Below are 27136 nucleotides of genomic sequence, written 5' to 3'. Positions count from 1 at the left end.
AAAGTTTATATAAAGTAGGCAACACTACCTGGATTGAACCTAAAATATCTTTCAAAGGATCTTCATAGAACTCATCCTTTCCAAAGAACAGCAGCAATTCAAAAAAACTCCTAAAAAACAGAAGTAGTGACAAGTCAATCAAACTAAAAACATTCATTCAAAAAATGAAACTACCACAAGTTTTAGTTTTCACAGGACAAAAATTGAAATTAGGACTTTCGTAAGTTCTAGACTAGTGCTCATGCCAGAGTCAATCTAAAAAGTTCAGCTAATGCCCACACTCTAAACAAAACTCATATTTCAAAACCTTTACATTGGTCTGATGTTTTGTCTTGGATTTCATCAGTTACTTACACTGCAAACATTTTTCAGAAGGCATCAAGTCCCAAATACAATACAGCTATAGATAAGCTAACGAGACCAAATCAAACAGATTATACTTAAGTACAATTTAAAACTCCTTCTGCTGCACCCTTTTCATAAGTTCAGGACATTTAGATCACAGAACCTGCCTGATCATCTCCCTCAAGAACTCCTATGTCCTCAATACTGTGTCTCCCCATTCACCATTACAGAAGTGAACCTTCACCAAAAGCAGAAACGTATGTCAGTTATACAGCAATTCTCAGGAAGAAAGAGGACACTGTAAAGTTACTATAGCATGCACAGTGTATAAGAAGTTACATTCAAGGAATGGAAACTTCATGTCAATGCAGATTCCCAACAATTCATGATTTCACGTATGATAAGCACTTTCTACTTAAAACATTTTGTTCCATTTCGGCCTGCCACACCACAGTACCCCCTGACATCTTCATATGAAAACCTAGATTCAAACTGACCTGTGGCCTCCGTGTTTTCCATCATCTTACAATATTTTTATTTATTTATTTATTTTATTTTAAATACAGTGACTGAGACAAATAATCCCAATAACAGTATAGGAGAAGTTGTTAAAAGGAAGATTTCCAGAGCTCAAGTCAATTTAAGTCTTTGCTTACAGAAGCATACTTCCAGAATAATACTTGGAATACAGGCAATTCATTCAAAAACTAGGCAGTTGGATCTCCTGTATCTGCAGGCAACTCCAGTGCCCCCGCTACTGCTCTGCTTTAAGACTGAGAAATTTAATTTCTCTTTGGAAAAGGTAATAAACCAAGTCTTGAACTAATGTAATCTGCAGCTGCTGCTTGAGAAAGTCATGAGCAGCAGGCAATAACTACATGACTCTCAGAGGGAAAGACAGTACTGAAAGATAAACTGCTTATCAAGGGAATTTTAGAAACATGACTGAAGAGGCTTTGGTCTTGTAACAGAAGAAAATAGGAATAATTTTCCTTAAGATTATTCTAGACATTTTCCAAATGAACTGGGCCAATAAGGAGGCAGAGAGGGAGAAGGTGGAAGATAATTCCTGAAACAGGTTCCAGCACTCTTCCAACCTACAGGTTTTTGAGTGAAGATCTTGCTGACAGCAAATCCTTTGACTACAGCATTTAGTCTTTTGTTGCAACAGCTCTTAAAACAAAAGGCAGATTTTCATGAACAGCTGGACAAGGAACGCCTTGCAGAATAACTCAATTCACTGCAGTCATCCACAAATTTAAATCTAATTACATTTAAATGTATTTGAAGTTAACACCCAAAGCATTCCTAACAAAAATTTTTATTAAAGTTAATTAAAAGCATAGTAAAACGGGAACTTAAGGCATTTTTTTCCCTCTATATAACATTTTCAGAAATACAGTGCATTAAAAGATCTTAACATTCATGTAAGCAAAATGCAGCTTTGTACAGAAATAACAAAAATAATAAAAAATTAGATTTCCTTCAGATTATGCTGCAGTAATTTTTTTCCTAACCAGCCATAAGCTATGCCAAAAACAGGCCTAAAAAATTTAAGATACACATCCATTATGTTCAATGTTCAAAAAAATTTTTCTCCATGTTAGGTACTTGAATCTCAACTCAAATATGGCATTAAAAAAACAACCAGTACCCAAGTAAGTACTTTGTTCTGGAAAACATTATTTCATTTCATGTTGATAAACAAAATTTTGGAGCATTCTTGACTCTCAGGAAAGGTCAGACATGAGTCATGTCATGGTCTAAAAGGCAGTCAAGTTGGAACTTATTTAAGGCATCAACTAGTTATAGCAAATGATGCATGCATTGATTTTTATTTGCTTTGACTGCTTTAAAGAAAATAGGATCTTAATTTCCAGATTCTTTTTTTGGTTAACAGTGAACAAGTGTACACTACAGTTTTTTTCCCTATCACCACATCTGCTCCAAGCTTATCAGACTAATAAATATTTATATCTTGATAGATTCCTTTATATTTCCTCATCACCAGTCTCCATTCAGTTAAAATTACTATAGTCAATTCCAGCTTGGCCCTGTTATCTTAAACCAATTTGCAGCCCTGCACATCCCTATTTAAACCCATCCATTTATAACGATGGAGTTTCTGGATTTATCATATCACTACTTTGATATTACAGACATCAGAAGATTGCCTAACAACACTAGTATGCTGGCAACATTATTAAAATCCTGATATTAATGGTAGTACAGATGCTGGTTCACTTATGATGAATAGCAAGGCTAATAAGTATAAGAAATGCAACAGTCATTACTGTTAATAGTTTATCATCTGGTTACTAAGGAAATCTTACTTGAATATGAAAATAGTTAAGCAGATTTTTGCTCTCCAAGAACTGAAGACTTGATATACACCAAATTTTCAAGAGAGACTCATGCAAGGTTTCCCAGGTAACTGTAACTACCAAGTCTCAGGATCACTTTATGGTATCCCATGCAAAACTAGAGCAGACAGGAACTCAGCGACCAATTCTAGATTATCAAGAAGGGACCACCTTACATACGATAAACACCTGCATTTCTACCTTTTCTCCTCCCACGCTTTGACATTTACAAGTATACAAACATCATGATTTTCCTAAAAATTAGTGAAAAAACAACCCAGGGTAACCATGATTTGACGCAATTGCTGGTCATTCTTTGATATCTGAGGATTCCAGTTTTAAAAACCTTGGTCTTATGATTCCACAAGTAGTCCCATGTCACACACACATGAATAAATCTCTTTGGTGAAGTTTCTCCAACATTTAAAGACAGCCTATATTCTATCAGAGTACAGAATAAAGCCTTGACTCCTATGTAATTAGTACCAACAGCTCAACAATGATGGAAAGGATAAGCAACCCAGTTGTCCTGACCAGGTAAACTAAAAGAGGATGACTAGGAGAGCATTCACTTCTCATAACTACATGAAGCAGGAATAAGACACTTAAACGTAAAATTCTGAACTGAGATACCAAACTGCATTCAAAAGCACTGTTCAACAAGAAAGCCATTTAACCAGCTGGACAAATGAATCCAGTTTACTCAAACCAAACTATAAAGCTAGCTTTTAGATGTTCATCCCCATATGCTGAGAGAAAATAAAGTATATTGCATCTCAGCTCAGTATATCTAACTCACTTAAAGACTTTTTTTAAATTCCATTCCACACTAAGGTTTTGAAATGCGAAAAGCAGGTTTTTAGAACATGAAAAAAATTACTTTTACTTATCTACTGATCACTACCCTGACACTTTCAGTCTTCATATGGGAAAACCACCAATGTATCAAGAAACATCAAGATTATAGCAAGATTTATGATGCAACATTCTGTAGTAAAGTTGAATATGACATTTTCTCAGTTAACTGTTTAACAAGTCAGCTTTCTGATGACTCAGACATAAAAATCCATTTTAAAATTGACTAATTTCTTAAACACTACAAGAAATTTATCTTAAATACTTCACTTACTACATCAGTAGAGGCAGAACGGTAAAAACTTTAAATATTACAATCATGTACTGTCAAAGATCAGTCTTCAAATACTTCAAAATAAGATTATTCCAAAAAGTCTATATAGTTATCACTTATTTCTTTAGATTATTTATTTTGCAGGAAACCATGTGACAACATTGTAATGCCTGAATTGAAGATTCAGATGACATAAAAAGACTGAATTCTAGGTTTTGTACCCTCAGTTAACAATTCTTGGTTCCATGTATCTACGCCACCTGGTAAAATTACTCTAAAAAGCTCTGAGGATCTCTGAGACCCTATTGCTATTATAAAAGTAACACATTTACACATAAAGTAATAAAATAAATAAGATGTACTTACAAAGCTAGGCTACTCAATACGTATTGTACATGCTCACATTCAGCTGGGAATGATTCACAGGCAGATGTGAAACAACAGAGCGCCGTCTGAAGCACCTGAAGCTGAGGCAAAGGAACCTGCCACCTTCCAGCATAGTCTTCAACAACCTAATGATAAAAACATTTAAATATATATTAAAAGGGAAAACATTCTCTTTAGTCAGAAATACTAAGTATTTAGTATTGTACCTGCTTTATCTTCCCTCCTTCTCCCTCAGGTGTAGGGTGTGTAATCGAAAAAACTGACCTACATTATAAATTATAAAGCACCTTAAACTATTCTTTTTCAGAGGCTAAGGCAGGAAATAATTTCTTCTTACACAGAATCACAGTAGATACTACACTCTGCATTAAAACACAGGTTTCCATTTCACAAGAGGATACAAGTTAGAGAGTCTATAACAATACTCAGATATTCCATTCTAAAACTTTCAATGAAGGGATTTAGTAGAGTGCACTATTTCTGCCTTTCTCTGCTGACATAAAGGCACAAATATACCAGTCACCTTTTCTCATCAGAAAGTAAATACAGACTTTTTTATCCATATGATGGAGGTAAGACTAGTTATGCTCTGATTGGAACTGCATTACTATTTATAGGGAAATATGAAGATGAAAATGGAGATAAATCCTTCCTTGGTCACCTAGTCAATCTTGTTTGTATTAATAAATGCAAGCTTCTGGCACTATGCCCACATTGGGAGGCTCAATAACCCAGGACCACCTGGTATTTCTATACAAGTCCCTTGAAAGGCTCCGTCCTTGTAGAGCACTCCATGTATAAAACACAGCACTGAGTTCAGCACAAGGCAACGTAACAGAACAGATATCAGTAAAGGCACCCACCAATTCCGTAATAGACCAGTCGTTATGCTACAGTGACCCAGCAAGCAGAAGGCCAAGGGCTTTGGCTTGTCTCTTCTGCTTTAATGAACAGCTAAGATGTGACTCATATACAGTACTCTAAGCAGCGACTGAAAACTATTTCTTCTATGCTCTTGCACGTGGCATCTCACTGCACTACAGTCAGGCTCCCTTTGCTCACTTACTCTTGCTTTATATTTTTTTCGTCATAACAGCACAGTTTCAATAATAGCAGAAGAGTGGATTAGCTGCACTTCAGAGCTTAGGGCACTCTCCTCCAGCTAAGTAAACCTGAGACCTCCTACATGCTGACAAAATGAGAAGCAGGTTGAGAAACACAATGCCATCAGCCATGTTGTAGAAAGGAAGGTAAAGCACTTGACCATACAGAAGACACAAGTAACTGGCTTCAAGAATGTTAACGAAGTGCCAATCCTAGTTATACCTGTATATCCATATCAAAAGCCAGGCTGACCAACAAAGCACAGACTGAACAAAAAAACAGATACATCTCTGTTCAGGATTTTTTCAATTTAAAAGTCCGTGAATCTCACAGATTTGTCTAATTTCCCATGAACTAAAGAAAGCACTTAGAAGGCAGGTTAAGGGGCCTACATTTCTATTTTCAAAGCTGCATGCCTAACTTTGTTCAAGGCTCTGCAAGATGGACAGTGTCTCCATTTCTGTCAGTTTGGTTATAGTTGCTCCAAAGCAAAGCAGTTACTTACAAAGGGACCAGCAACTATTTCTCCTCATCAACAGCCGAGATCAATTTGTAAGTAGATTCTTACTTTCCACCAAATCTATTTTAATAATTACTCTTTGAAAATTTGTTAGCTTAATGCAGCAAATATCTAGGTCAACTGGAAGAGAATTAGCAGACTTGTAGATAAATGCTCTAATGTGGAACATAAACGCTTCATAAAATAGTACCACCTCACACACCTACAGAGTTCTCTGAAATACTTTTAACAAGATCCCTTGTACAGGAAAACACAAAAGCATTAGGAGAAACACAGTAGATGGATCCAAGGTCCTTTAGTGTGTATAGCCTCCAAATATTCAAACAAGGGTAGTTCTCACCACAGTGTTTCACAAAATTTTGACCTGAGAGGTACAGTGTACATACATTCATAAATTATTTCAAGCAACGAGACAACATTTCCTGATGGCAGTGTTTTGGTATTTTCTCCTGGTAGCATAAAGTGCTAACTGTAAAGAACTGTAAAAAGGATTGGATAGCTGACCTAAACTGACCAAAGAATGTATGTCACACCATAAATGTCATGGTCCTTATGCAAGTGAGAAACTCCCTTGGGATGGCCCTTCTCGATGGCTGCCCTGCTTCAAGTCTGGCTGCTGTGCCTAGTCCAGTTCCGATTTTCACAACCTCTCCGCAAGGACTGTGACATCCTCACTGACTGGGGTGGCTGTGCTTAGGCACGTGTCTTCTAGTAACCACTGCTGGTAGCGTGCATTCCCTGACTGTCTGAGTATTTATAGACTTTGGGTTTTAAATATTTTATATCAGTTTTCTGTTTCAGCCTTTAGGTCTACTTTACCTTACCTGATTCCCCTTCACAATCTGGAGTAGAGGAAGAAGGGGAGAAATTAGTGCCCCTTCAGCTGTCACCTGCTAAACTGGGACATTCACAGAGTGTGCAGTTACACTGTGGAGCTCCTTACCAAAGGGGCGCTGTGGGGATGTGCAATGGCTATAAAGAGTTGAAAGAGGCTGCATGAGCTGAAAAAGACAGCCACCAAAAAGTTACTAACTACAATAAATTAGGTTAACTGAGAATAGTTAAGAGAGGGAAAAGTTACAGGACTCCCTCATCTTGCTCTTTGGTTAGGCACGTATGAACTTTTGATAAGTTCCTGGTCCTAACATTAACACATTGCTTCTGCAAATAATTAGCATTCAAAAACAATGCAATAAAGGCTTATGGTTATAATAGACATTGTTGTCTCTGAAACATGCAGTTCTACTGCCCATACTTTATAAAGGCCTATACAGTCCTACTAGTCGCCCTTGCTGCACCTAGACTAGTCATCTGAACCCAAAGCAACCTAGTTCAGGGACTAATTTTTTTTCTCTAAAAAAGCCATCAACCATTTTCTGCATCAGCTCTCTGAACTGGCCTGCCACAGAACTATCAGAGGCAGCACAGAAAGGAAGACACCACCACCACCACATTGTTGCCTTAGTTAGGCAGTTAGTCTGCAACTCAAAAGATTCACAGAAACAGCCCTCCCCACCTCAAACTGGTCAGAAAGAAAATTAATAACATACTTATTTTTCAGAGTATGGATACCTGAAACTATGCGTTTGTAGGTCTCAGGAGACAATAAAAAAAGTCTAAAATTGGTCAATTCTCAGCAGAAAAGCAGCTACGGTAACTACGAAATAAATTCCAAACCACACTGCATACATTCTCATTCTGTATGGAAGGGAGGGTGGGAAATAATGTTTGTTTTACAATTCTATGTATATTTTACTGTCTGTTTTTGTTACCTTAGGGAACAGCGTTTTCTAGAATAGACACTAACCCCTTTTTTTGTTCGAAATAATCAACATGCCATGCTTTGAAACAGGACCTTAAACCAGAACATAGCTAAAGCTCTGTACCAAAAAGAACACTCAAAACAATTAAAAAAACCCTTTATCCCCTCTGACATTCTTCAAACAAAAGTCAAAGGGACATGCATATGTTCATCCTCATGTTGTGAGCACAAAATTGTCAAAACAAAGCGGCCTGTTCCCTGTGCAATATACAGTGCAGAAAATCAGAAAGGAGGCAACATTTTAATGTGACTTTCTGCAACAATTTCCTTCAAGAATTCTGTTAGTGTGCAATTCTTATACCCTTAAAAGACTCTCCATGCATCATTCCCCAACCTGTCCTTACATTTTAAATTACTACTGTCCATAAGGAGAACATGGGGCCTTTTGTCTTCCCTGTCTCATTCAGTACAGATACAGGTAGTAAAAGAAAGGCTGAAACATCTTTCTGACACCCCCCTCAATTCAGCACCACACCAATACACTACTTCCCCTTCTTTAATACATTTGAGTAACTTGGGAGGAAAACCTACGATTCAGATGTTTCCTATTAAGTGCAAAATCAAAACCAGTCTTATCAATGTCCTATAAGAAGCTTCTAAGTACACAGCTAAAGCAACTAACCCTGACAATAACAAAGTAGCAATTAAAGACCTGTAACAATGCAAAACCAAAACCAGAATAATTCTACAATATTATGGTTTAACATATAAGTCTGTATTTAGTCAGTTAAGTGATTAAAGATATATTTATAAAGTGGCTTGACTATATTCCAAACACTTAAAGAGAAATAATATTGCAAATAACTGAATTTGCAAATATGTAGGACACAAGTGTTTTGTGCAGCGGTAAGCCTGAAGTTGCTACAGCTTTTCCTATCCCTCCTCAAAACAAAAAAAAGAGGTTAAGAAGAAACAAAACAAATCCACCAATTTCAAAGTTTTGGCCTGATGAGGACTTTAAATTAAGTTACTCCCATAGCTTTTTGAGAGACTTAACAGTAAAGGAAATCAACTCACGATTTTAAAACACAACAGTTCTGTGAGTGGTTCTGTTTATAGTTTTCAGAAAAAGAAAGCTACTTGGCTTGTCATTTGCTACAATAAGCAAATACAGTGGTTGTCACAGAACAGAGTGAATGAAAAAGGATTTAAAATGCCAAGCAAAAAAAGGGGGCATGTTTAAAAAAGAAAAAAAAAAAATCTGTTTCCTGAAAATTAAAAACCACAATTAAAAGCAACACTTACAATGGCTGCCTGCTCAGCACAAGTAGCTTGGATACCAAAGATCAGTTCTAGAACAGAACTTGAGTAACCATAAACTTGCTCTACCTGGAAACACCAGAAAAACTAATCACACCTTTTTAACTGTCTTTTCAGCCTATTTAGTGGAAAACAACCGTTTTGTTGTTTCCACATACAAACAAGCTAGGAACGTCCTTACAAAAAAAAAAAAAGGATTCTATCACTCAACAGAGACTTGAAAAGGTGCTAAGATTTAAGATAACATAAAATATTACTTAACAGATACAAGTTTAAAATGGTTTTATATGGTGGGACAAAGAAAAAAGATATTTGTTTTACCGCAACTCACACGTGAATATTACATAAGGGGTAACCAAACATAATCACACTTCCAGCAAACTAAAAAACATCACCCAGCAACAGCATGACACATCCTATGAGACAAGTTTCTGCCAAAGCTCTTCCCTTGAAGCTAAATGCTTCCCCCTTCCCTCTTTAATCATCGAGATCTCATCTGTTTCCTCAGTCTGCTTGAGGCAAGAATAATATTTAAGACGAGTTCCATATACCCATTACATTTAGCTACTCAGAGAGACAGTTCCATACATATTTACAGTCTGTCACTTGCACAACAGTGAAAACAACATATTAACCCTACAATTATAGTTTTGGCTACTTGTAGCATAATAATAAATGTGCCTGTGTAATATTTTTTAAAAAACACAACTTAACATGCATTTCAAGTAAAAACTACACTTACTCCTCTTCCTTATCTGAAGAGTTGCTACCCAAAAGGGCACTGGAACAGGCTGCCCAGGGAGGTGGTTGAGTCACCTTCCCTGGAGGTGTTTAAGGCACGGGTGGACGAGGTGCTAAGGGGCATGGTTTAGTGTTTGATAGGAATGGTTGGACTCGATCCGGTGGGTCTCTTCCAACCTGGTTATTCTATGATTCTATGATTCTAAATTATTTGTTTTTTCTATTACCTATAGCAACAAGTGTGCCTTTTCTAACTTGAAAAAGCACACACAGCAAGGCTACCAGACACTATGGTACAGAAATATCACTCAATGGAGATCCTTTTTAAGTACAAAAACATGCAACCCCTTCATAAGTTACAATCTTAATATCTTTTTCCATGCAAAATTCAAAAGCTTATTTTCACACAAAACTTAAAATTTGAGTTAATGCATCAAGAAATGGAGAATTAGGAATACCAAGAAGATTGAGAGTGTGAAACAGGTAAATTCAAAGTGGAAGGAGAAAAACATTACAAACATAAAAAGTAGTATACAATGTATTTGTACATTTGTGCAATGCCTCCTTTTTAAAATATTAACTCTTTAATTCCATTTACAGAAGAGGGAGATAGTTTCTCAGGGTAAAGCTAAGAACAGCAGGCACAAAAACCAAGGAGAAGCCAGTACAGAAGATAAGTACATGAATAAGAAAACAATCTTCATGACAAGAGCAGAGCACTGAAAACCGACTCTTTCAGCCTACCAACCTGCACATTAACCACTAATGTGAATTCTCCCAAGAAGCTGACTGAACGCAGCCAAGTGCACTGCACATAGCACAACTACAGTCTTAAACATGAAAAAAACCCCCGAGAACACCAAAAAACATTACAACAGAAAAAAAAGGTGGTTAAAACCTACAGATTTTACTTTCTCGAAGAAGTAAGCTTCAAAGAAATGGATTGTTTTCCACTACTAGAACCCATGCATGCAAGATTTATCTAGCTAAACTCTAAAAGTTTTTGGAGATAAAATACGGATCCAGAAGGCCTCAAAAGTAGCGAAACAAAGGTCTGGCACAACCTGAATGTGCTTGGTTGTTGGTTTTGTTGTTGTGGGGTTTTTTTAATAAAATATAAAACAATGAAAAACTACTGACTTGACGTTCAAAGTAACAGTCAAAACAAAAAAATACTTTCAAATTGAAGCACATCACTAAGTGTGGAAGTGTATTAAGCCTAAACTCAGAAGAACAAGACATATATTTTTCTACCTTCACTCCCACAAAGCAAGACAGATGAAAGTTGAGTCATGCACCCCTGTATTTTTTTTTCTTGTTTGTTTACTAAAATAAATCCAGGAAACACTATCTTCTCTAGTGCATTATTTAATTTTATCTCTTAGCTTTCAAGTTTATAAACCCAAGAAATATTTTTCTAGCAGTGACTCACGATACCATCAACTAATCCAGGCAAACTAGGTAATCTTTATTTCAGGAAGTCAGATCATACTGAAAGGCCATAAGCTGATGCCACAGTAAGAGCACATCAAGTAGTGTTTATCCCTCCCCGAGTTAACTCATTACTTTAGATCAAAATTACCTCATGTTAATTTCAGTAATTATTGAACAACATAAAATAACATCTAGTACAGTTATGCAGCCATGTAGACAACTACAGAAATGCTGGGAGTAACTTGCTACGTTTTCATAGTACTTAACATTGGAATAGATTCTGAAGAGAAAACGCAATTTCAGGCTAGTTTATAAAATTATACCCACTCCAAGTGCAATGAAGTAAGCTCTATCCATTTTCCAGCTCACTCTTAAGGCCTGTTTTCAAACCAAGTCAACAATCTAATTATAAAAGTATTCCCTCCAGCCTCATACCAAAAAGCAACCATCTACGCTATTTTCTCTGCCCTTCATCACTTGTATTTCACTCACATAAACCCCTCCTCAACAGCTCTGGTCCCTGAGAAGTCTCATGAAAGGATTTCAAATTGGGCATATAACAAGTTGAAACTCATGAAGCTCTTCCAAATGTTTGGACTAAGGTGGGGTTCTGCTAGGTACCACCTTTCAAGTTCCTAAGTAGCTACAGGTGCCTTCTTCTTTTGCTTGTCAACAGCAGACTTGCTTTTCTCAATGTGTAAGTGGTTTCAATACACAGTGAACAAGAAGAAATGCCAAATCAGCAGTTTTGAGAAAGTAACATAGAAACAGCTGGTGAGATGTGTAAGCTGGGCACTTATCTTCCACTGTCTCTTTTCATTCCCAACCACAGAAATCTTGATTTTTGTTTTAGCCACATCATCAATCTCAAAAAGCAATCTAAGAAAACATTTTATCCAGTTTGCCTTGGAAGATTCAGGCTGTAATGACACTGTATGAAAACACACACCTTCAGCACAAAAACAGATTCCAGAAAGTGCACCTGGGTTTAGAGACACCACATTCTGACTTCATCTCCTATCATTAAATTGTGATTACACACATATTTAAGGAAAATGGTCTGACATCCAGTCATCTTTTATACATGCTACTTATCTGTCTGAAAGTGAAGTTTGGCTACAATACTCCAAGCTTTGAAAGCACTGAATCTGGCTTTTTATAGGGATGGTCTACCTTTCCAACATATTTCAAGGATGACTGACATGTGCATGCCAATGGTTTTCAAGGTCTGAGCCACTCTCTTACTCTAACATCAACCAAGAGATCTTTGCTTCCATCTACAGAAAAATGGCTCCACAAACCAAAAAGCCTTTACACCTTGTTTCCTTTTCCCTTTAGCTCTTACTGAGAGACGTAGATATGTGAATGTCACACAGTTCCATAACTATAGGCAATCTCAACAATGTTATTTTCAGCTGAGACCAAGCTCCATTACTGTGATCAAAGCACAGCCATATATTTTAATAGGTTGTTATTCTGGAAATAAAAAGGCGGATGCTTGAGCAGTTCAAACTCATGGTATTATCACTAAACAGTTCTTTCTACAACTGCTGTTCAACTTTTGACACAAAAACAGGAACATTGAAGGCAAAGCAGGACATTTAGAAGTGCAAAAAAAAATTAAGGTAGCTAAAACTGTGTCATCAGTGTGGACTGGAATGAGATGGAGAGGTTGATCTGCATAACAGTCAGAAGATATGAACCTCAGAATATATGGATTTTAAAGCAGTAGGCTCTGATAAAAACTAGAGCTAAAGGGAAAAATTGCACTAGAAAAGACATCTAGGGGCATGAAAAAAAAGATGGCTAAAACTGCCTTAAGCTAAAGCAAAGCAATATTTAAGTAAAAAGTTTTATTTTACAACAAAAGTTTTGATAAAGAGGTGACCTAAACTTCATGATACTTTCTGAAGAGATATGAAAATGCTTAAACAGTTATTAAATAGCCTGAGGGCCTATCACCCCTCTGTGTGTACAGGTATATATAGATCAGTACAATTACACCACTGTCAATCTCACGAGTATATATGAGCTAATGTGGAGCATGCACAACTTCACTCGTCAAACCACAAATGTCACAAAGCTACTAGTTTTCCATACCAGCACACTACACTAGTTAAGATCTTGTATTTATACAGTTAAATTAGTAGAAGAATCCATTACCAAAAAACATGCTCAAACAAAACACGGAAGATTATATTTTGAGTGAGCACATGACTGCTGATCACACCAGGCCAAATTTAAACAACAACAAAAAAATCCCTGCAGACAACATGTTTAATATATTAACTCACTTTCATCAGGACTATTTAACCTACGCATTCTTAAGAAGTTAAGATAAGAGAAACAAAGCCCTTTATGTACTCAGAACATTGGCTGCCCATGTGAAGAGTTCATAAACTCAAAGCAAAACAAAATAGGGGAGAGGGCTTGGGAATCTTTCTACACAAAAGAAACTGCAGAAGTACTCAAGGTCAAATGACTTAGGTACTCCACCAGCACTAACTGTGATGGAAGTATTTTACAGGAAAATTCCTTCCCTGGTCTTGCTGTTCCCTACTAATTCCTAGTTTTGACTGAGAAACAGGACTGGCATTACTGTATTAAGCTATCACCCTGCTCACGCTTCCTCCTTAACACAATAAATCGCACACACAGTAAATGTAGCTGGCAAAATTCATGATAAAACGCTCAGGTGTTCAGCATGTTCAGCATGTCTTCTCAACTTACAATTGTAGTTTATGCCATACTTCCACAAACATTCGTTTCTCCTTTTACCGGCTTCACAATTTTTTTTTTCACACGTACCAAGTTTAGAACAATTGCTAAACAGAAGAAAATATAAAAGGACCAATAAAACCAAACAACAACCTCTGAACTTATCGAGCAGTATGCTACCCAAGACTATTATAAACACATATTACAGTAAATAATATTGAAACAGATGACTCATTGAATGTTAAAACAGGAAAAAAAACAAAATAAGAACATTGAAACACATTTATTTAAATGGAAGAAAACTACTGTAGTGGTGATGTAAGCAGCCAATAAACTGGTGAAATGAAGTTATTTCATACAGAAAGTCTCTAGACTCTGTTTTGGAAAAAACACCACGCAGCGTGGCTGAAACACACCCAGCACAACTGATGTTTCATGAACACCTGCTGATAAAAGCCACTAGGAAAAGCAACCTGTTGTTGCTTGTTACTTTGCAAGGCACACATAGAGAGCCTGTAAAGACCACAAGAATTCCGGACCCGCATGAAGAAACGCTGCTTTTCAAAGAAAACCAGAAAGAAAAAAGGAAGAAAAAATACCGTGGACTAATTTAGCCACCGTTCCGAGAGCTGCTTCGAGGCCCTCCCTCCCCCCCTCTCCGGCCCAGGCAGAGCCACTCGTGATGCGCTGCCCTCAGCGCCGCTCGCCGGGCACCGCAGCGGGGAAGCCCCCACGCCCCCAGCTCTTCCTCGCCCGCCCCCGCCCCGCTGCCGGCGGCGCTTCCCCTCCCTCCCCGGAGCCTCCCCGGCGGCTCCAGCCCCATCCCGGCCTCCCCCACCCCCGCGGCACCCAGCGCCTCCCATAGAAGGCGGGGAGGGGGGGAGGCTCTCCGCCTCCCGGGCCGGGCCCCCTGCCCCGGCGCTGACCCCCTCCCGGCCAAGGGCTGAGGAGCAGCGGCCGCGGCGGCGTCCCCTCCCGCTGCTGCCGCCCCAGGGGTGCCCGGGCGCCGCCCGCCGGCGGTGCGCGGGCTAGGACCGGCGCGGCGCTCACCTGGCAGAAGCGGCGGCAGTAATACTGGCTGTCGAGGAGGGCCGGCAGGCCGGCGGGGAGGCCCGGCGCCACCAGCGCCTCCAGCTCCTCGCTGAGACGCTCCGACTCTTGGTCGCTCTCGTCTTCCGCCATGCCGCTGCAGCCGCCCTGCGCGTACCGAGCGCGCCCCCGCCCCGCCGGAAGGGGCGGGGCCTCACCGCAAAGCCTCGCTTCCGGCCACGCCCCCCAGCCGCGCTCCCATTGGTCCAGACACCACGTCCATCAGCGGCCCGACCTCTCACCTCCGGCCCCGCCCCCCCACCGCCCGAGCGCCCTCCTATTGGAGGAAAAGTCTCCCCGTTACTTCTCCCCCGCCTCGCCATTGGCCCCCCGCCCCGCCCGTCACCCCCCCTTCCCGCACCGCCTCCGAGCCCGACGATTGGCCGAAGCCCCCGCCCCGTCCCTCCCTCCCCGCCTCTCGCTCTGACAGGCCCGGAGCGCGGCGCCCCGACGCCCGCCCTCCCCCGCCCGGCGCTCGCTCCTCATTGGGCGGCGGCTGCGCCCATCGCCGCGCTCCAGCCAGTCCGCGAGGGGCCGCCCCCCCCTCCCCCCCCCGGTGCCGGGCGGTTGCTAGGCGGGGCGCTGGGTCCGCCCACCGCGGCCGCCAGGCTGGGCCGGGTCGGTGCCGCGGCGGCGGTGGCGGGCGGGGCGCGGGGAGGCCCGACCCGGTAACGGCGCGCGGGGAGCGGGGGGAGGAGGCGGCGGCGTGAGGCTCCGTCGGGCCCGGCAGCGGGAAGGAGGGAGGGGAGAGAGGGAGGACCCGCAACCTGCCCGGGGCGGCCGCGGGGTGCGAGGCCCGGGCCGCTCCCTCAGCCCCGAGGGGACGGGGATGGCGGGTGGGGAGGGACTGAGGTTCCTGTGAGGCCCTCGCGGGTGGAAGGGCGCCGTCCACCCGGAGACAGCTTCACGGGAATAAATGCATCGAGTGTTGGCGCCCGGGCAGGGGTTGGGGAGCCGTGAAACCTGTTTTGTGGGGAATCCAGGGTGTTTTTCCGGCATACGCGGGTGACTCCGGGTTCCTGCCAGTTGTCTGGTTTGCCAGTGCCACAGGGATAGGATCGGGGTCCGTCCTGGATGCCCTCCTGCATCTGCACCTTCCTCTGTGCTTGCGAACCCGAAGTACTTCAGGCATTAGCAAGCATCAAAGAATCCATGTCAAAACTTAAGACAAAGAAAATCCCACCAAAAATCCTGTGTTTTGGTAGTTGTACTGCTCACAAAATTCCTGTGGGTTTTGATAAAACGTAACTGACATAAGTAAAACTTGACATAAGGAAGGATAATAGGAATGGTTGGGCTTGATGATCCGATGGGTCTTTTCCAACCTGGTGATTCTGTGATTCTATGATGTCTTCACCATGAGGGTGGTGAGGCCCTGGCACAGGTTGCCCAGGGAAGCTGTGGCTGCCCCATCCCTGGAGGTGTTCAAGGCCAGGTTGGATGGGGCCTTGGGCAGCCTGATCCAGTGGGAGGTGTCCCTGCCTGTGGCAGGGCGGTTGGAACTGGATCATCTTTAAGGTCCATTCCAACTCAAATGATTCTATAACTGCAAATACCTAGTTTGGTAGGGCATTTGTTTTGACATATCAGAAGCGTAAGAAACGAGTTTGTGTTTTCTGCTTGATTTCAGGAAAGTCATGGGGATAAATTGCATAAAGCAACAAAAAGAATGAAAATGTGGTTTATCTTGGTCTGTGGTGTTGTGCAGTATCAGTCAGGACTTCTGGTTCTGGAAAGCAGCATGTGGTGTGAAAAATTAACCTCGAAATTAGCTAATAGCAAGGTCTTTGTCTCCTTTTTTTCAGAAGATTGTCATCATTTAGTATAGCAGTGGTTCAAGAAAAAAACAGTTTTGAAGACTGAATTACCTATTCATTTACTTTATTTCCAGAGCAAGCAAAGGGCATTCTGGACAGCAGAAATTCCATTCAGTCCTGAAAGCTGGACAAGCCTGACTTAAAGTTGGAAATTGTTTGTTGCAACAGCAAACTCTCTGTGTGTAACAAAATAATGACAGAGATTACTGTGCCTAGAGGTAGTCCAATCACTCAGTCTGCTTTGTAAGCACAGGTGGTGCAAAATTATTCAAAGTGTTCATAGTCATCAGTAAATGCCCAAGCAGCCTATTATGTTTCCTCAAAGTATTTGCTAAAATAGATTTTTTGATCTTTCTGCCCTTTTTTTTTTCCATAGGGAAGTGGGCAGTTAGTGTAATGAGTGGTCATTTTGCTCAGAAAACTTCAAACCTGAATAGAACTGTTTCAAGAAACTTTACTTTGAAAGAAACTTCAACTTTACTTTGAAAAGGACATAAAGTATCTTGGCTGAGATTTGCACCAGCTACTCAATTTGTCAACAACAACAACAAAAAAATGTCTTGTTTGATTTCAGTACACTTAGCTGGGTTATTGCTGACTTTGGTAACGTCGTATAATTTAGAGTGATGTTAGAAAACATCCAGCTCTCTTAGTTGTCAGTTGTCTTCCTCAAGGAGATGTCATCTTTGAAAACAGAGATTCTTACTTTTCATCGAAATGGATGCAGTTTTCTGTTTGCATTAGGCTGTCTCACCAGTTTCTAGTTGCAATGACAAAATGATTTGCTCATTTGCTTTTGACTCGGAGTTAATGTTGAATCTAATAATTGTGGTTTGTGCTAGGAGAAAGTGAGGAGTGTTCCCGAATGAGTGCTATCAAAGCTCAGGTTTGGGGTTTTTTTGGTTTGGTTGTGGGTTTTTTTTTCTGTTTGGTTTTTGTTTGTTTGTCTTTACTGGCTTTTATAAGTGACAGTAATGGCCTTTTGTCTAATATTTGGACAATTAAGGTTTTGCTAGCAGAACTAATACACATTTTCAGGAAGTAAACAGAAAAATGCTGTCTCCACATCACTCAGAAACTGCCAGATATGTACTAAGAAAAAAGCACTCTTTCTTCCTTACAAAGAATAAATAATAAAAGCTTTGCAAGAAAACAAAAAGAAACCTTTCTATTAGACTTTCAGTGACAAACAGACTGAGTTTTGAGGGTTCTTTTGAGCTTTGTAGCTGTAGAAACTAAAATGTATTTTATTCTGCCCCCCTGAGGAACTTTGGAATGCTATGCTCTTTGGAATTCAAGATGAAAAACCTTTCAATGATAGCTTCACACATGTACCTCACAGGTAATTATCTTTTAGATGTCAATAAGTGCTGTATTGAATATTGAATAGGCTGCATCCAGAACTATTTGATTGAAATCATTAGCACACTTTAACAGTATTTGTTTCCCCTCATCTTTCAGGTAAAGTTTATTAAAGGCAACAATGGAACGATTTGGCGTGAAGTCTGCTCCATCACGTAACCGCTCAAAGACGGCTTTGTATGTAACGCCTCAGGATCGTGTAACTGAGTTTGGCAGTGAGCTACACGAAGATGGAGGAAAACTCTTCTGTACTTCCTGCAATGTGGTTCTGAATCATGTTCGCAAGTCTGCAATCAATGACCACCTCAAGTCTAAAACACACACAAAGCGGAAGGCAGAGTTTGAAGAACAGAATGTCAGGAAGAAGCAAAGGACTCTGACAGCCTCCCTTCAGTGCAACAGTACTGCCCAGGCAGAGAAAACCAGCGTTATCCAGGACTTTGTGAAAATGTGCCTGGAAGCTAATATTCCACTTGAGAAGGCTGATCATCCAGCTGTGCGAGCCTTCCTGTCCCGCTATGTCAAGAATGGCAGTTTGATACCTAAGTCAGACCAGCTAAGGAAAGCATACCTGCCTGATGGGTATGACAATGAGAACCAACTCATCAATACCGAAGACCGTTGAGAAAGAAAACAGTTTTCATCATTGTTGTGAAGTTTTACATATTGATGGTGTGGTTTATTTTTATATTCATGCATATATACAGTGTTACATATTGGTTTTACAAGCTATTTTGTATTATTGTAGAATGACAATCTATCTGTGAACTTAGTGGTGTGCCGCAGACTGTTGCTAACCCTGCTGTAAACTTCAGAGCTACGTTGATGTAGAACTCATGATGAATGTAGGGAATGTACTTGGCATACACCTTATCAAATCTCAGTCCAGCTATAAGTGACTCTAAGAAAAAAGCACTTGGATGGAGGACCTCACTTACCTAAACTGTGCATCTAAATATACGAGGAGGATGATGATAGGTATTGTTAATCATGTCAGTGGATTGCTTTGTTTAGTACTCTGTCAATGAGTGACCAAGAAGAGGAGCTGCACATTTGAAACGCTGTAGAATGGTTAGTTTAATACAACTGCTCTGTTGGGGGATTACCATTGCAAATTCCTATATAAGTTCTGTTAACATTCTAAAACGGGAAACATTTTTCTTCTAAAATACTCTTATCCTGTTTGCTGCGACTGTGGATGCCCACTTTTTTAAAAAACTACTGTTTCATTGTCTTGGTTTAAAACATCCCCTTCAATTTCAGTGTTGATATTTGAAAGTTGAGTAGACAAACCAATAACTGAGTGTGGTTTGCTGGCAAGTGAAACTTATACAGGACTAATATCTTGGTAGAGATGGTTAATACCTTTTTCTTACTAGCAGGACAAAGGATACTAAATTTAAATCAGGGGTGTGGGAGCCACTAAATTGCAGAGTTGAGAGTTTTTTTACAATACACAGGAGAAGAGGCTTCTCTGTCTTTCTCTGAAGGTCCTCTATATCTCTGGCTTTGTCCTTTTATTCAAAGGAGGAGAAGTGATTAAAATAGTTTTCAAAATAGTTACTACAAAGGCTATTTGAAACCTGTAAGCGCAAATAGGAAAGCCTGTATACTTCAAAGCTGTACTGGGATTACAGTCCTGGGCTGTCTTTATTACTCTGTGCCAAGGTGACATCTATTGGACTGGCAAAACTAAAGTGGGAAATTGAAAAATTTCAATAATGTTACCCTCTCCAAAATCTAGCACACTTACTGAGCTATTCCAAATTATTATGCTAAATAGTTCACTTACATAAAGTGCTCTATGAAGTTTTTTGATGGAATGAGGGAGTATTGCAGAAAGTGGTGGAATACGACCAACTTCTCCCTGTTCTGTGTTTCCTTTAGATGCTCTGCGTTCAGGGAGGTGCCAAGCATCTTCTAGCAGCATAGAAATCGTCCAGTCAGGGGATACAATGTAAGCATGCTATAATTCCCTCAAGTGGAGCGAGCTGTTCTGTTCATGCTTTCTTTCCTCAGAGGAGTTTCACAGTATCCATTTCTCAGTATTCCTTTTATTCCAGACATGTACAGTAGTACTAAGTAATTGCTAAAACCAGACAAAATAACTTGCTTATTTTGTTTCTGTTGCTATTTCTATAGCAGTCTCTTTTGCTGGACTGAGACTTACATACTTGGAAACAACTGGGTTTTGTGCAGTTAGGTTCTGTAGGAATGCACTTGTATTATATTTTAACATGTCTTCTGCTGTGAGATCTGTTTGAATAAACGAACAAAAATAAAAAGCAGAAGGCTGCCTTTCTGTGTGTACCAGTACACACGGGGTACTTGGTATACTGCTGCACCTTTGGTCCCCATTGAGGCTAGTGGGACTCCATGCAGTCATAGCAATTCTGTTAATGATGTTGGTTACTGGTTTCAGACTTCAGACAGAAATGACAGTAGTAATGTTTCCTCTAATCCTAGATATCAAAATGCGCCTTCCAAAATATAGTTTGCTATTGCACAAGCAGCTTGGGCGTAGCTTAAGATCATTAACTGCCTTGGGCTAGAACTGTTCTATATGTCTTCTTAAGCGAAGTGAAAGGTACACTGCCAATAGCCTTTTCTGTCCTGACAATAGTTGAAAGAGTTCTTTTACAGCTGCAATTCTATTACAGTGAAACAACATCCTTGATTTAATTTATTTATTTTACTTTATGAATGCTATCCTAGAATTGAAGCAAATACAAAACAATGGAATACTGAGAAAATGGGCTTCCATTAATAGAAGATGGTATGATTAAAAGGTGTGAATTTGGGCTACTTAGCTCAGGTTTTTGCTAACACAGCCTGCACTATATAACTATTTTATATAGGATTCGCTGCTGTATATTTTTCCTTTGACTAGCAAAGTGATAGGCATTTTTGAAAAGCTTAATGTTAACATTAAACAGGCTCTTGTACAACCAAAAGAAAATCAAGTTACTTTCACTTATACAGTTTTACATAAAAATGAAAGCAACATTGACAGCTTTTGTTAAGAAAGAAAACCATTCATTTTCAGTAAGGCAAAGCAACATTAGAACACTTAGTTTCTCAAAAAGTTATTCTGCTTGTAAAGCACTCCGTGTCCAGAGCCTTAATTTACAGAATTAGTACAATTCCGTAAGTATTTTCTGTAATTATTCTAGTACCAATTTATTTTTAATGCACAATTACTGCAGAGGTTATGAGCCTTACAGGAACTTTTATCAGTGTAGCCATAGGCTACCAACTCATAACAATTTAAAAGCAAAAATTGGTCATCAGGCTTTTGAGTGGAACTGACTTAATTCCAATGCACAGCAGTTTGTAGGATGCTTGTGTCATAATAATAGGATATTTTTTGTTAGGGAAAAAAAAGCTACAACATTTTTCAAGCTTTTTGAAAGTCAAGATACTGATCCATTGCAACAAACATTCATACTAGAGTAAAACAGTGAAAATTAAAGCACTTCCAGGTAATCTGGAAAGAATAATGAATAAGTAAGTTTATACTCATGGCCATAACCTAGATCATCAAGAAGACAATTACGCTTATTTTCTTTAAAAGTAAAAATGGTTCCACTCAGTCTTGGAACAGAGCCCTGCAAACATTCAAGTTCAGAACATAATTCTGCCACTATAGCTGTAGTTGGATAAAGTATAACCTTGGCTTAATTGCTATTGATCTTGGGAAATATTTACAGTTGAAGTTTTCTGGTATGTTTAAATTTAAGTAATAACTAATTCATAGAGCAGAGGCTGTGGTTAAGTTGTTTAAATCTCCATGGGTTTTTCTTTTTCTGCAAGAACACTGCATTATTTTTCCATGCATTTCCTGTAAAGAGTAGTGTCAAAAGGAAAGAGAGGATGATAACAATGTCTGCTTTTCATTTTACACACATATGTAGAGACAAGGTATGAGGGATACTTTTTCTAGGTGGTTTTATTTATATAATTGAAGCTCTAAATGTAATACAAGAAAAAAAAGAAAAATAAATATTTTCTTCTCTGACCATGTACTTATATTATTTTAGCCAACTCACAGCTAAAATTGTTTTGAAGTACTTTTCTTGGAACAATACTTTCAAAGACTGAAATACAAACAGGAGCATTCTCTTTTGTGACTACTCACACGCATGCACCATGTTAGTTTCAGCTTACATGTTCTTGAAAAAAACATGAGCAAGTTCTAATACTTTAAAGCATTTCAAAGACTGTAATTTAGCAGGTCCCTAGAGGAGGAGGTGAAACATTCGCCAAAATGAAAGGAAAAGCTGTTTTTCAATTGAGAGAGAAACTTGGTTCTGCTAAGTATGAGATATTCTCATGACAGAAGGACTATTTTTAGCCAGAGCTCCTTTTAGCAATTCTGTTGAACTGAACAGTAAACTGCTCCCTGTGAGGTTTTGCAGCATTATGAGCTGGTTTTCAGGAAAAAAATAACCAAAAAAAAGCCCTGGAAGTTTGGCAAGGATGATCTCTACTTATATTTACATATAAAGAGAGGCAAGACTCGCTGTTGTTTTGTTCACATTGTACTCACTGCTAACTTTGTGTAATTTGAGTGCTTGTTGTCTTTGTACAATTTGAAGATTGTGTCTAACTTTCAAAATAAATTTTTTTTAACAAAGCTTCTCATTGTAATAATGCTGTAAGAGTTTAGTCTCTTTTGGGCTGTTGAAGATGCTTTATTTTTGCTTTGGTGGTAAGAAAGTTTTACTGCTGGTAAGTGGCCACAGAAATGGCTCTATTTAAACAAGTGATGAACTTACAATTAGATATTAGAGTGAGGCTGAAAATACCAGGGTTCTGCAGTGCCACAAGACTTCCTGTTAGAAAACTAAGACCAGAGTGAGTGAGTTAAGCTTTTATATTAAAATATTATTGGAATAATAAAACTACCTTACTTTGTAAAGTTTTCACTTGGAATGGAAAAAAAAAATGGTCCTTTTTGAAAAAAATAAAGGAATTCCTTTTTCTTAGTATTTATTCATGATGTCTTATTTTGCCAAGAAAGTGGATAAAGAACGCGGTAGTTCACATATAATGATGATGTAAGATAGTAGAAATAAATGCTGCCAGGAAAAATTAAAGAATATACAAGTTTTTTTGTTCTAACTTAAGGTAATATCAAACTGTATCTTGAAGCAGTTTGTTGATGCCATCACACTGAAGTCTGTTTTAAGACGGTTATACAGAACTGTTCCTGTCACGTATGTGACTTTCTTCCTGGTGACAGAAAGTGCCTAATTATGCCTCCTATTGTAAGTGAACACCAAGTGAAATAATTGTTATACATTTTGATATTGCAGTAGAAGACTTGTAGAAATAGGATCTTGCATATGTCTAATGCTTCAGGTCTGTTCAGGAAGAGCTTTTGTAGTGTGGAAGAACTAGGTCTTTCCAAACTATCCGCAAAAACGTCCCAGTTTGATCTGTCTCCCTTAGGGACTGCATGAAAATTAAGCAAATAACCTCAGCCCACCAGAATTATCAAGCGTAGGTTCAATTGTTTACATGTTCCTTTTCCTCAGTGCTAATCTGGCTTGACATCTCATGATGTACAACCTCTTGACTCGTGAATTTATTAATCATTACTTCCTCTTTTTCAGGTCATAGCACACTAAGTTGCTTTTGTTGCCTTGATACCAACTGGAAGAGCAGAATAGAAATAAACCTACCCCTTTGTAAAGTTTTCTTGCATGGACAATTGCTCTTTAAAACAATATCTATACTTGCAACATCATCACATCATAAAGGATTTGTGTGGAAGCTGATGCAGAATCAGGTGGAGAATATATTTAAAGTTTAGTAATTAAGTCATGCTAAATTCTTACAATGACGTTTTACTTTACTAAGTGAAATGTGCTGTTTAACCCATATCCAAGATGCAGCAGGATGCCTTATACATAATAGCTTTTAGGCCACATTTATAACTGATAATTAGGTTTGAGATTTGTCATTTACATAGGCTGGACAGCAGAAACTGGAGGACAGGCAATCTGTGGCAGTTCTGCTTAAGTCAGATGAGGATTTAATCTTTTTTTTTTGTCCTTCCAACTACTTTTCTCTTTCTACAGGGAGTTTGGAATTTGAGAGTCTTCTGGTGGTAGACACCACCTCTTTCATATTCAAAAGCAGACAGCAAGTAAAAGTGCAAGATGCAGGCTCTGGAATAGGATAGAGTGAGCTACTGCAGCTGTCACTTAGGTTTGACAAAGAACAGCCTCAAATCAGTGTTGCCCATGAAGCTAAAACTTATATATTAAGTATACTGAGTGCAGTTCTATTCTATAAAATAGAAAGTTAAGTGTAGAATAGAAATTATAAGCAATAGCTGAACAGAAGTTTCAGTCTCTTTGAGTTTCTTTTGAGTGTCCCAACTCCATGTTTGCTTTAGGCTTCAGAAGCCAAAAATATTTGAAGATTTAGTCTTGCAAAAGAGCATCTGTTTTGCTAGATGATTTCTGCTAGATCTGGAGTTCCGAAGAAAGGTTATTAGAATCATAGAATCATAGAATAACCAGGTTGGAAGAGACCCACCGGATCATCGAGTCCAACCATTCATATCAAACACTAAACCATGCCCCTCAGCACCTCGTCCACCCGTGCCTTAAACACCTCCAGGGAAGGTGAATCAACCACCTCCCTGGGCAGCCTGTTCCAGTGTCCAATGACCCTTTCTGTGAAGAATTTTTTCCTAATGTCCAGCCTAAACCTCCCCTGGCGGAGCTTGAGGCCATTCCCTCTTGTCCTGTCCCCTGTCACTTGGGAGAAGAGGCCAGCTCCCTCCTCTCTACAACCTCCTTTCAAGTAGTTATAGAGAGCAATGAGGTCTCCCCTCAGCCTCCTCTTCTCCAGGCTAAACAACCCCAACTCTCTCAGCCGTTCCTCATAAGGCCTGTTCTCCAGCCCCCTCACCAGCTTTGTTGCTCTTCTCTGGACACACTCCAGAGCTTCAGCATCCTTCTTGTGGTGAGGGGCCCAGAAATGAACACAGTACTCGAGGAGCGGTCTCACCAGTGCAGAACACAGAGGGAGAATAACCTCCCTGGACCTCCTGGTCACACCGTTTCTGATCCAAGCCAAGATGCCATTGGCCTTCTTGGCCACCTGGGCACACTGCTGGCTCATGTTCAGTCGGCTGTCAACCAACAGCCCCAGGTCCCTCTCCTCCAGGCAGCTTTCTAGACAGACTTCTCCTAGTCTGTAGCACTGCACAGAGTTGTTGTGCCCCAAGTGCAGGACCCGGCACTTGGCCTTGTTAAACCTCATGCCATTGGACTCAGCCCAGTGGTCCAGCATGTTCAGATCCCTTTGCAGAGCTTCTCTACCCTCCAGCAGATCGACACTTCCACCCAGCTTAGTGTCGTCCACGAACTTGCTAAGGGTGCACTCGATGCCTTCATCCAGGTCATTGATAAAGACATTGAACAGGGCTGGACCCAGCACTGAGCCCTGGGGAACCCCACTTGTCACTGGCCTCCAGCTGGATTTCACACCATTTCCCACCACTCTCTGGGCCCGGCCATCCAACCAGTTTTCCACCCAGGAGAGTGTGCGCCTGTCCAGGCCAGAGGCTGACAGTTTCTGAAGCAGAATGCAGTGAGAAACTGTGTCAAAGGCTTTACTGAAGTCCAGGCAGACCACATCCCCAGCCTTTCCCTCATCCAGCAGCCGAGTCACTTTGTCATAGAAGGCGATCAGGTTAGTTTGGCAAGACCTGCCTTTTGTGAACCCATGTTGACTGGGCCTGATCACCTGGTTCTCTTGCATGTGCTTCATGATAGCACTCAAGATCACCTGCTCCATGACTTTCCCTGGCACTGAGGTCAGACTGACAGGCCTGTAGTTTCCTGGGTTCTCCCTGCAACCCTTCTTGTAGATGGGCACAACATCAGCCAGCCTCCAGTCCAGTGGGACTTCCCCAGTCTTCCAGGACTGTTGGAAGATGATGGAAAGGGGTTTGGCCAGCACATCCGCCAGCTCCTTCCATACCCGTGGATGAATCCCATCCAGCCCCATAGACTTGTGGGTGTCTAGTCGGGCTAGCAAGGCTCTGACCACCTCCTCTTGGATCACGGGAGCCTCATTATGCTCCTCTAGCTCCTGGGTTTGTACACAGACGGAACGACCCTCCTTACGACTAAAGACTGAGGCAAAGAAGGCATTAAGTACCTCAGCCTTTTCCTCATCCCCTGTCACTGTTGTTCCTTCTGCGTCCAATAGGGACTATTGGTGTCAGTTGGCATGTGAAGCCCATGCTGAGACAAATAAGCACAAGAAATTTAGATTTATTCATGTTATACATGTATCCAAATACTCAGCTCTGTGTCTTCTGTCTAGTACTGCACAGGAAGAAGAAGTAAAAGCAGAGGATTATTCAAGTGCAGTGAAGTGGCCAGTATTCTCACATGTGCTCCATGAACATATTGAAATAAGATTACACATTCATTAGGAAGTTTCTACTGTCTTTCAGTGGATACTTTTACTTGTTCTCGATCTGATTCTTCTGTTTAGTAAGAGCTATTGTGTCCCTGAGGAAAATAAGCAAATCTTCCTTTTCCTCCTAACAGGTAGAGTAGCTTACAGCAATGCAGTGAAGAGAGGGTATCATTCAGTAGTTCTATTCAAAGCTGGAGAAAAATTAGGAGCTATAGAGGTTCTTCGGAGGTTTTTGTATATTGGTTTGCCTCAGGTGTTTTTTCAATCCATCCTTCAGTGTAATGAATAGGTTGCAAATTCAGTATTAGATTTCACTGCAGTAAATGAGACCTCCTTACCTTAATTCTTTTCTAATTATCTTTAAATTGCTTCTTCCCTCCTCTTATATCTGAAGCCTGTCATTACCGTAAGACAAATCTAGTAAGTAGAATACCCATGCTTACACTTAATGAAGTGTTTTATATACAGTAAAAACAGAGTAGATTCTTAACAAACTTCATATTTAATGAACTGATACCCATTGTGAGAGCGTCCAGGCACATGCTCAGTCTGCATCTTAGAACCTAGTGCAAGATGTGTTTGTTGATTTAGCAA

The 27136-nt window shown here is 40.2% G+C and overlaps 2 protein-coding genes across 5 annotated transcripts in view; one reads left to right on the top strand and one right to left on the bottom strand.

Moving 5' to 3' along the window:
- Window positions 1-15057, bottom strand: part of ZNF654 (zinc finger protein 654) — a 33158-nt gene extending 18101 nt beyond the window's left edge. Inside the window, exons 1-3 of one of the 2 annotated variants that reach the window (XM_069868960.1) lie at window positions 14874-15057; window positions 4204-4349; window positions 29-110 (exon numbers count right to left, since the gene is read on the bottom strand). In XM_069868960.1, coding sequence (XP_069725061.1) covers window positions 29-110; window positions 4204-4349; window positions 14874-15005 — 360 coding nt within the window. In that variant the 5' untranslated portion in view covers window positions 15006-15057. Of the gene's footprint in view, window positions 1-28; window positions 111-4199; window positions 4350-14873 lie in introns of those variants that run through there. The other variant, XM_069868970.1, reaches the window with a different exon arrangement.
- Window positions 15058-15474: 417 nt separating this feature from the next.
- CGGBP1 (CGG triplet repeat binding protein 1) lies at window positions 15475-23082 on the top strand. 3 transcript variants are annotated; one of them, XM_069868936.1, is made up of 3 exons: window positions 15511-15580; window positions 17995-18071; window positions 18191-23082. In XM_069868936.1, the coding sequence occupies exon 3, from the start codon at window positions 18213-18215 to the stop codon at window positions 18714-18716; it is 504 nt and encodes a 167-aa protein (XP_069725037.1). In that variant the 5' UTR covers window positions 15511-15580; window positions 17995-18071; window positions 18191-18212; the 3' UTR covers window positions 18717-23082. The 3 variants fall into 3 exon arrangements, with proteins under 3 accessions (XP_069725048.1, XP_069725037.1, XP_069725028.1); XM_069868947.1 differs by lacking the exon at window positions 17995-18071 and having other exon boundaries at window positions 15475-15580; XM_069868927.1 differs by lacking the exon at window positions 15511-15580 and having other exon boundaries at window positions 16364-18071.
- Window positions 23083-27136: the final 4054 nt, after the last annotated feature.

The sequence above is a fragment of the Phaenicophaeus curvirostris genome, chromosome 1 (genome assembly GCF_032191515.1).
Source record: "Phaenicophaeus curvirostris isolate KB17595 chromosome 1, BPBGC_Pcur_1.0, whole genome shotgun sequence".
In the NCBI taxonomy this organism is placed as follows: domain Eukaryota; kingdom Metazoa; phylum Chordata; class Aves; order Cuculiformes; family Cuculidae; genus Phaenicophaeus; species Phaenicophaeus curvirostris.
This window is presented reverse-complemented; position numbering and strand designations above follow the sequence as displayed.

Coding starts and splice junctions, on each gene's coding strand:
- CGGBP1 (XM_069868947.1), top strand. CDS start 18,213: ATGGAACGATTTGGCGTGAAGTCTGCTCCATCACGTAACCGCTCAAAG.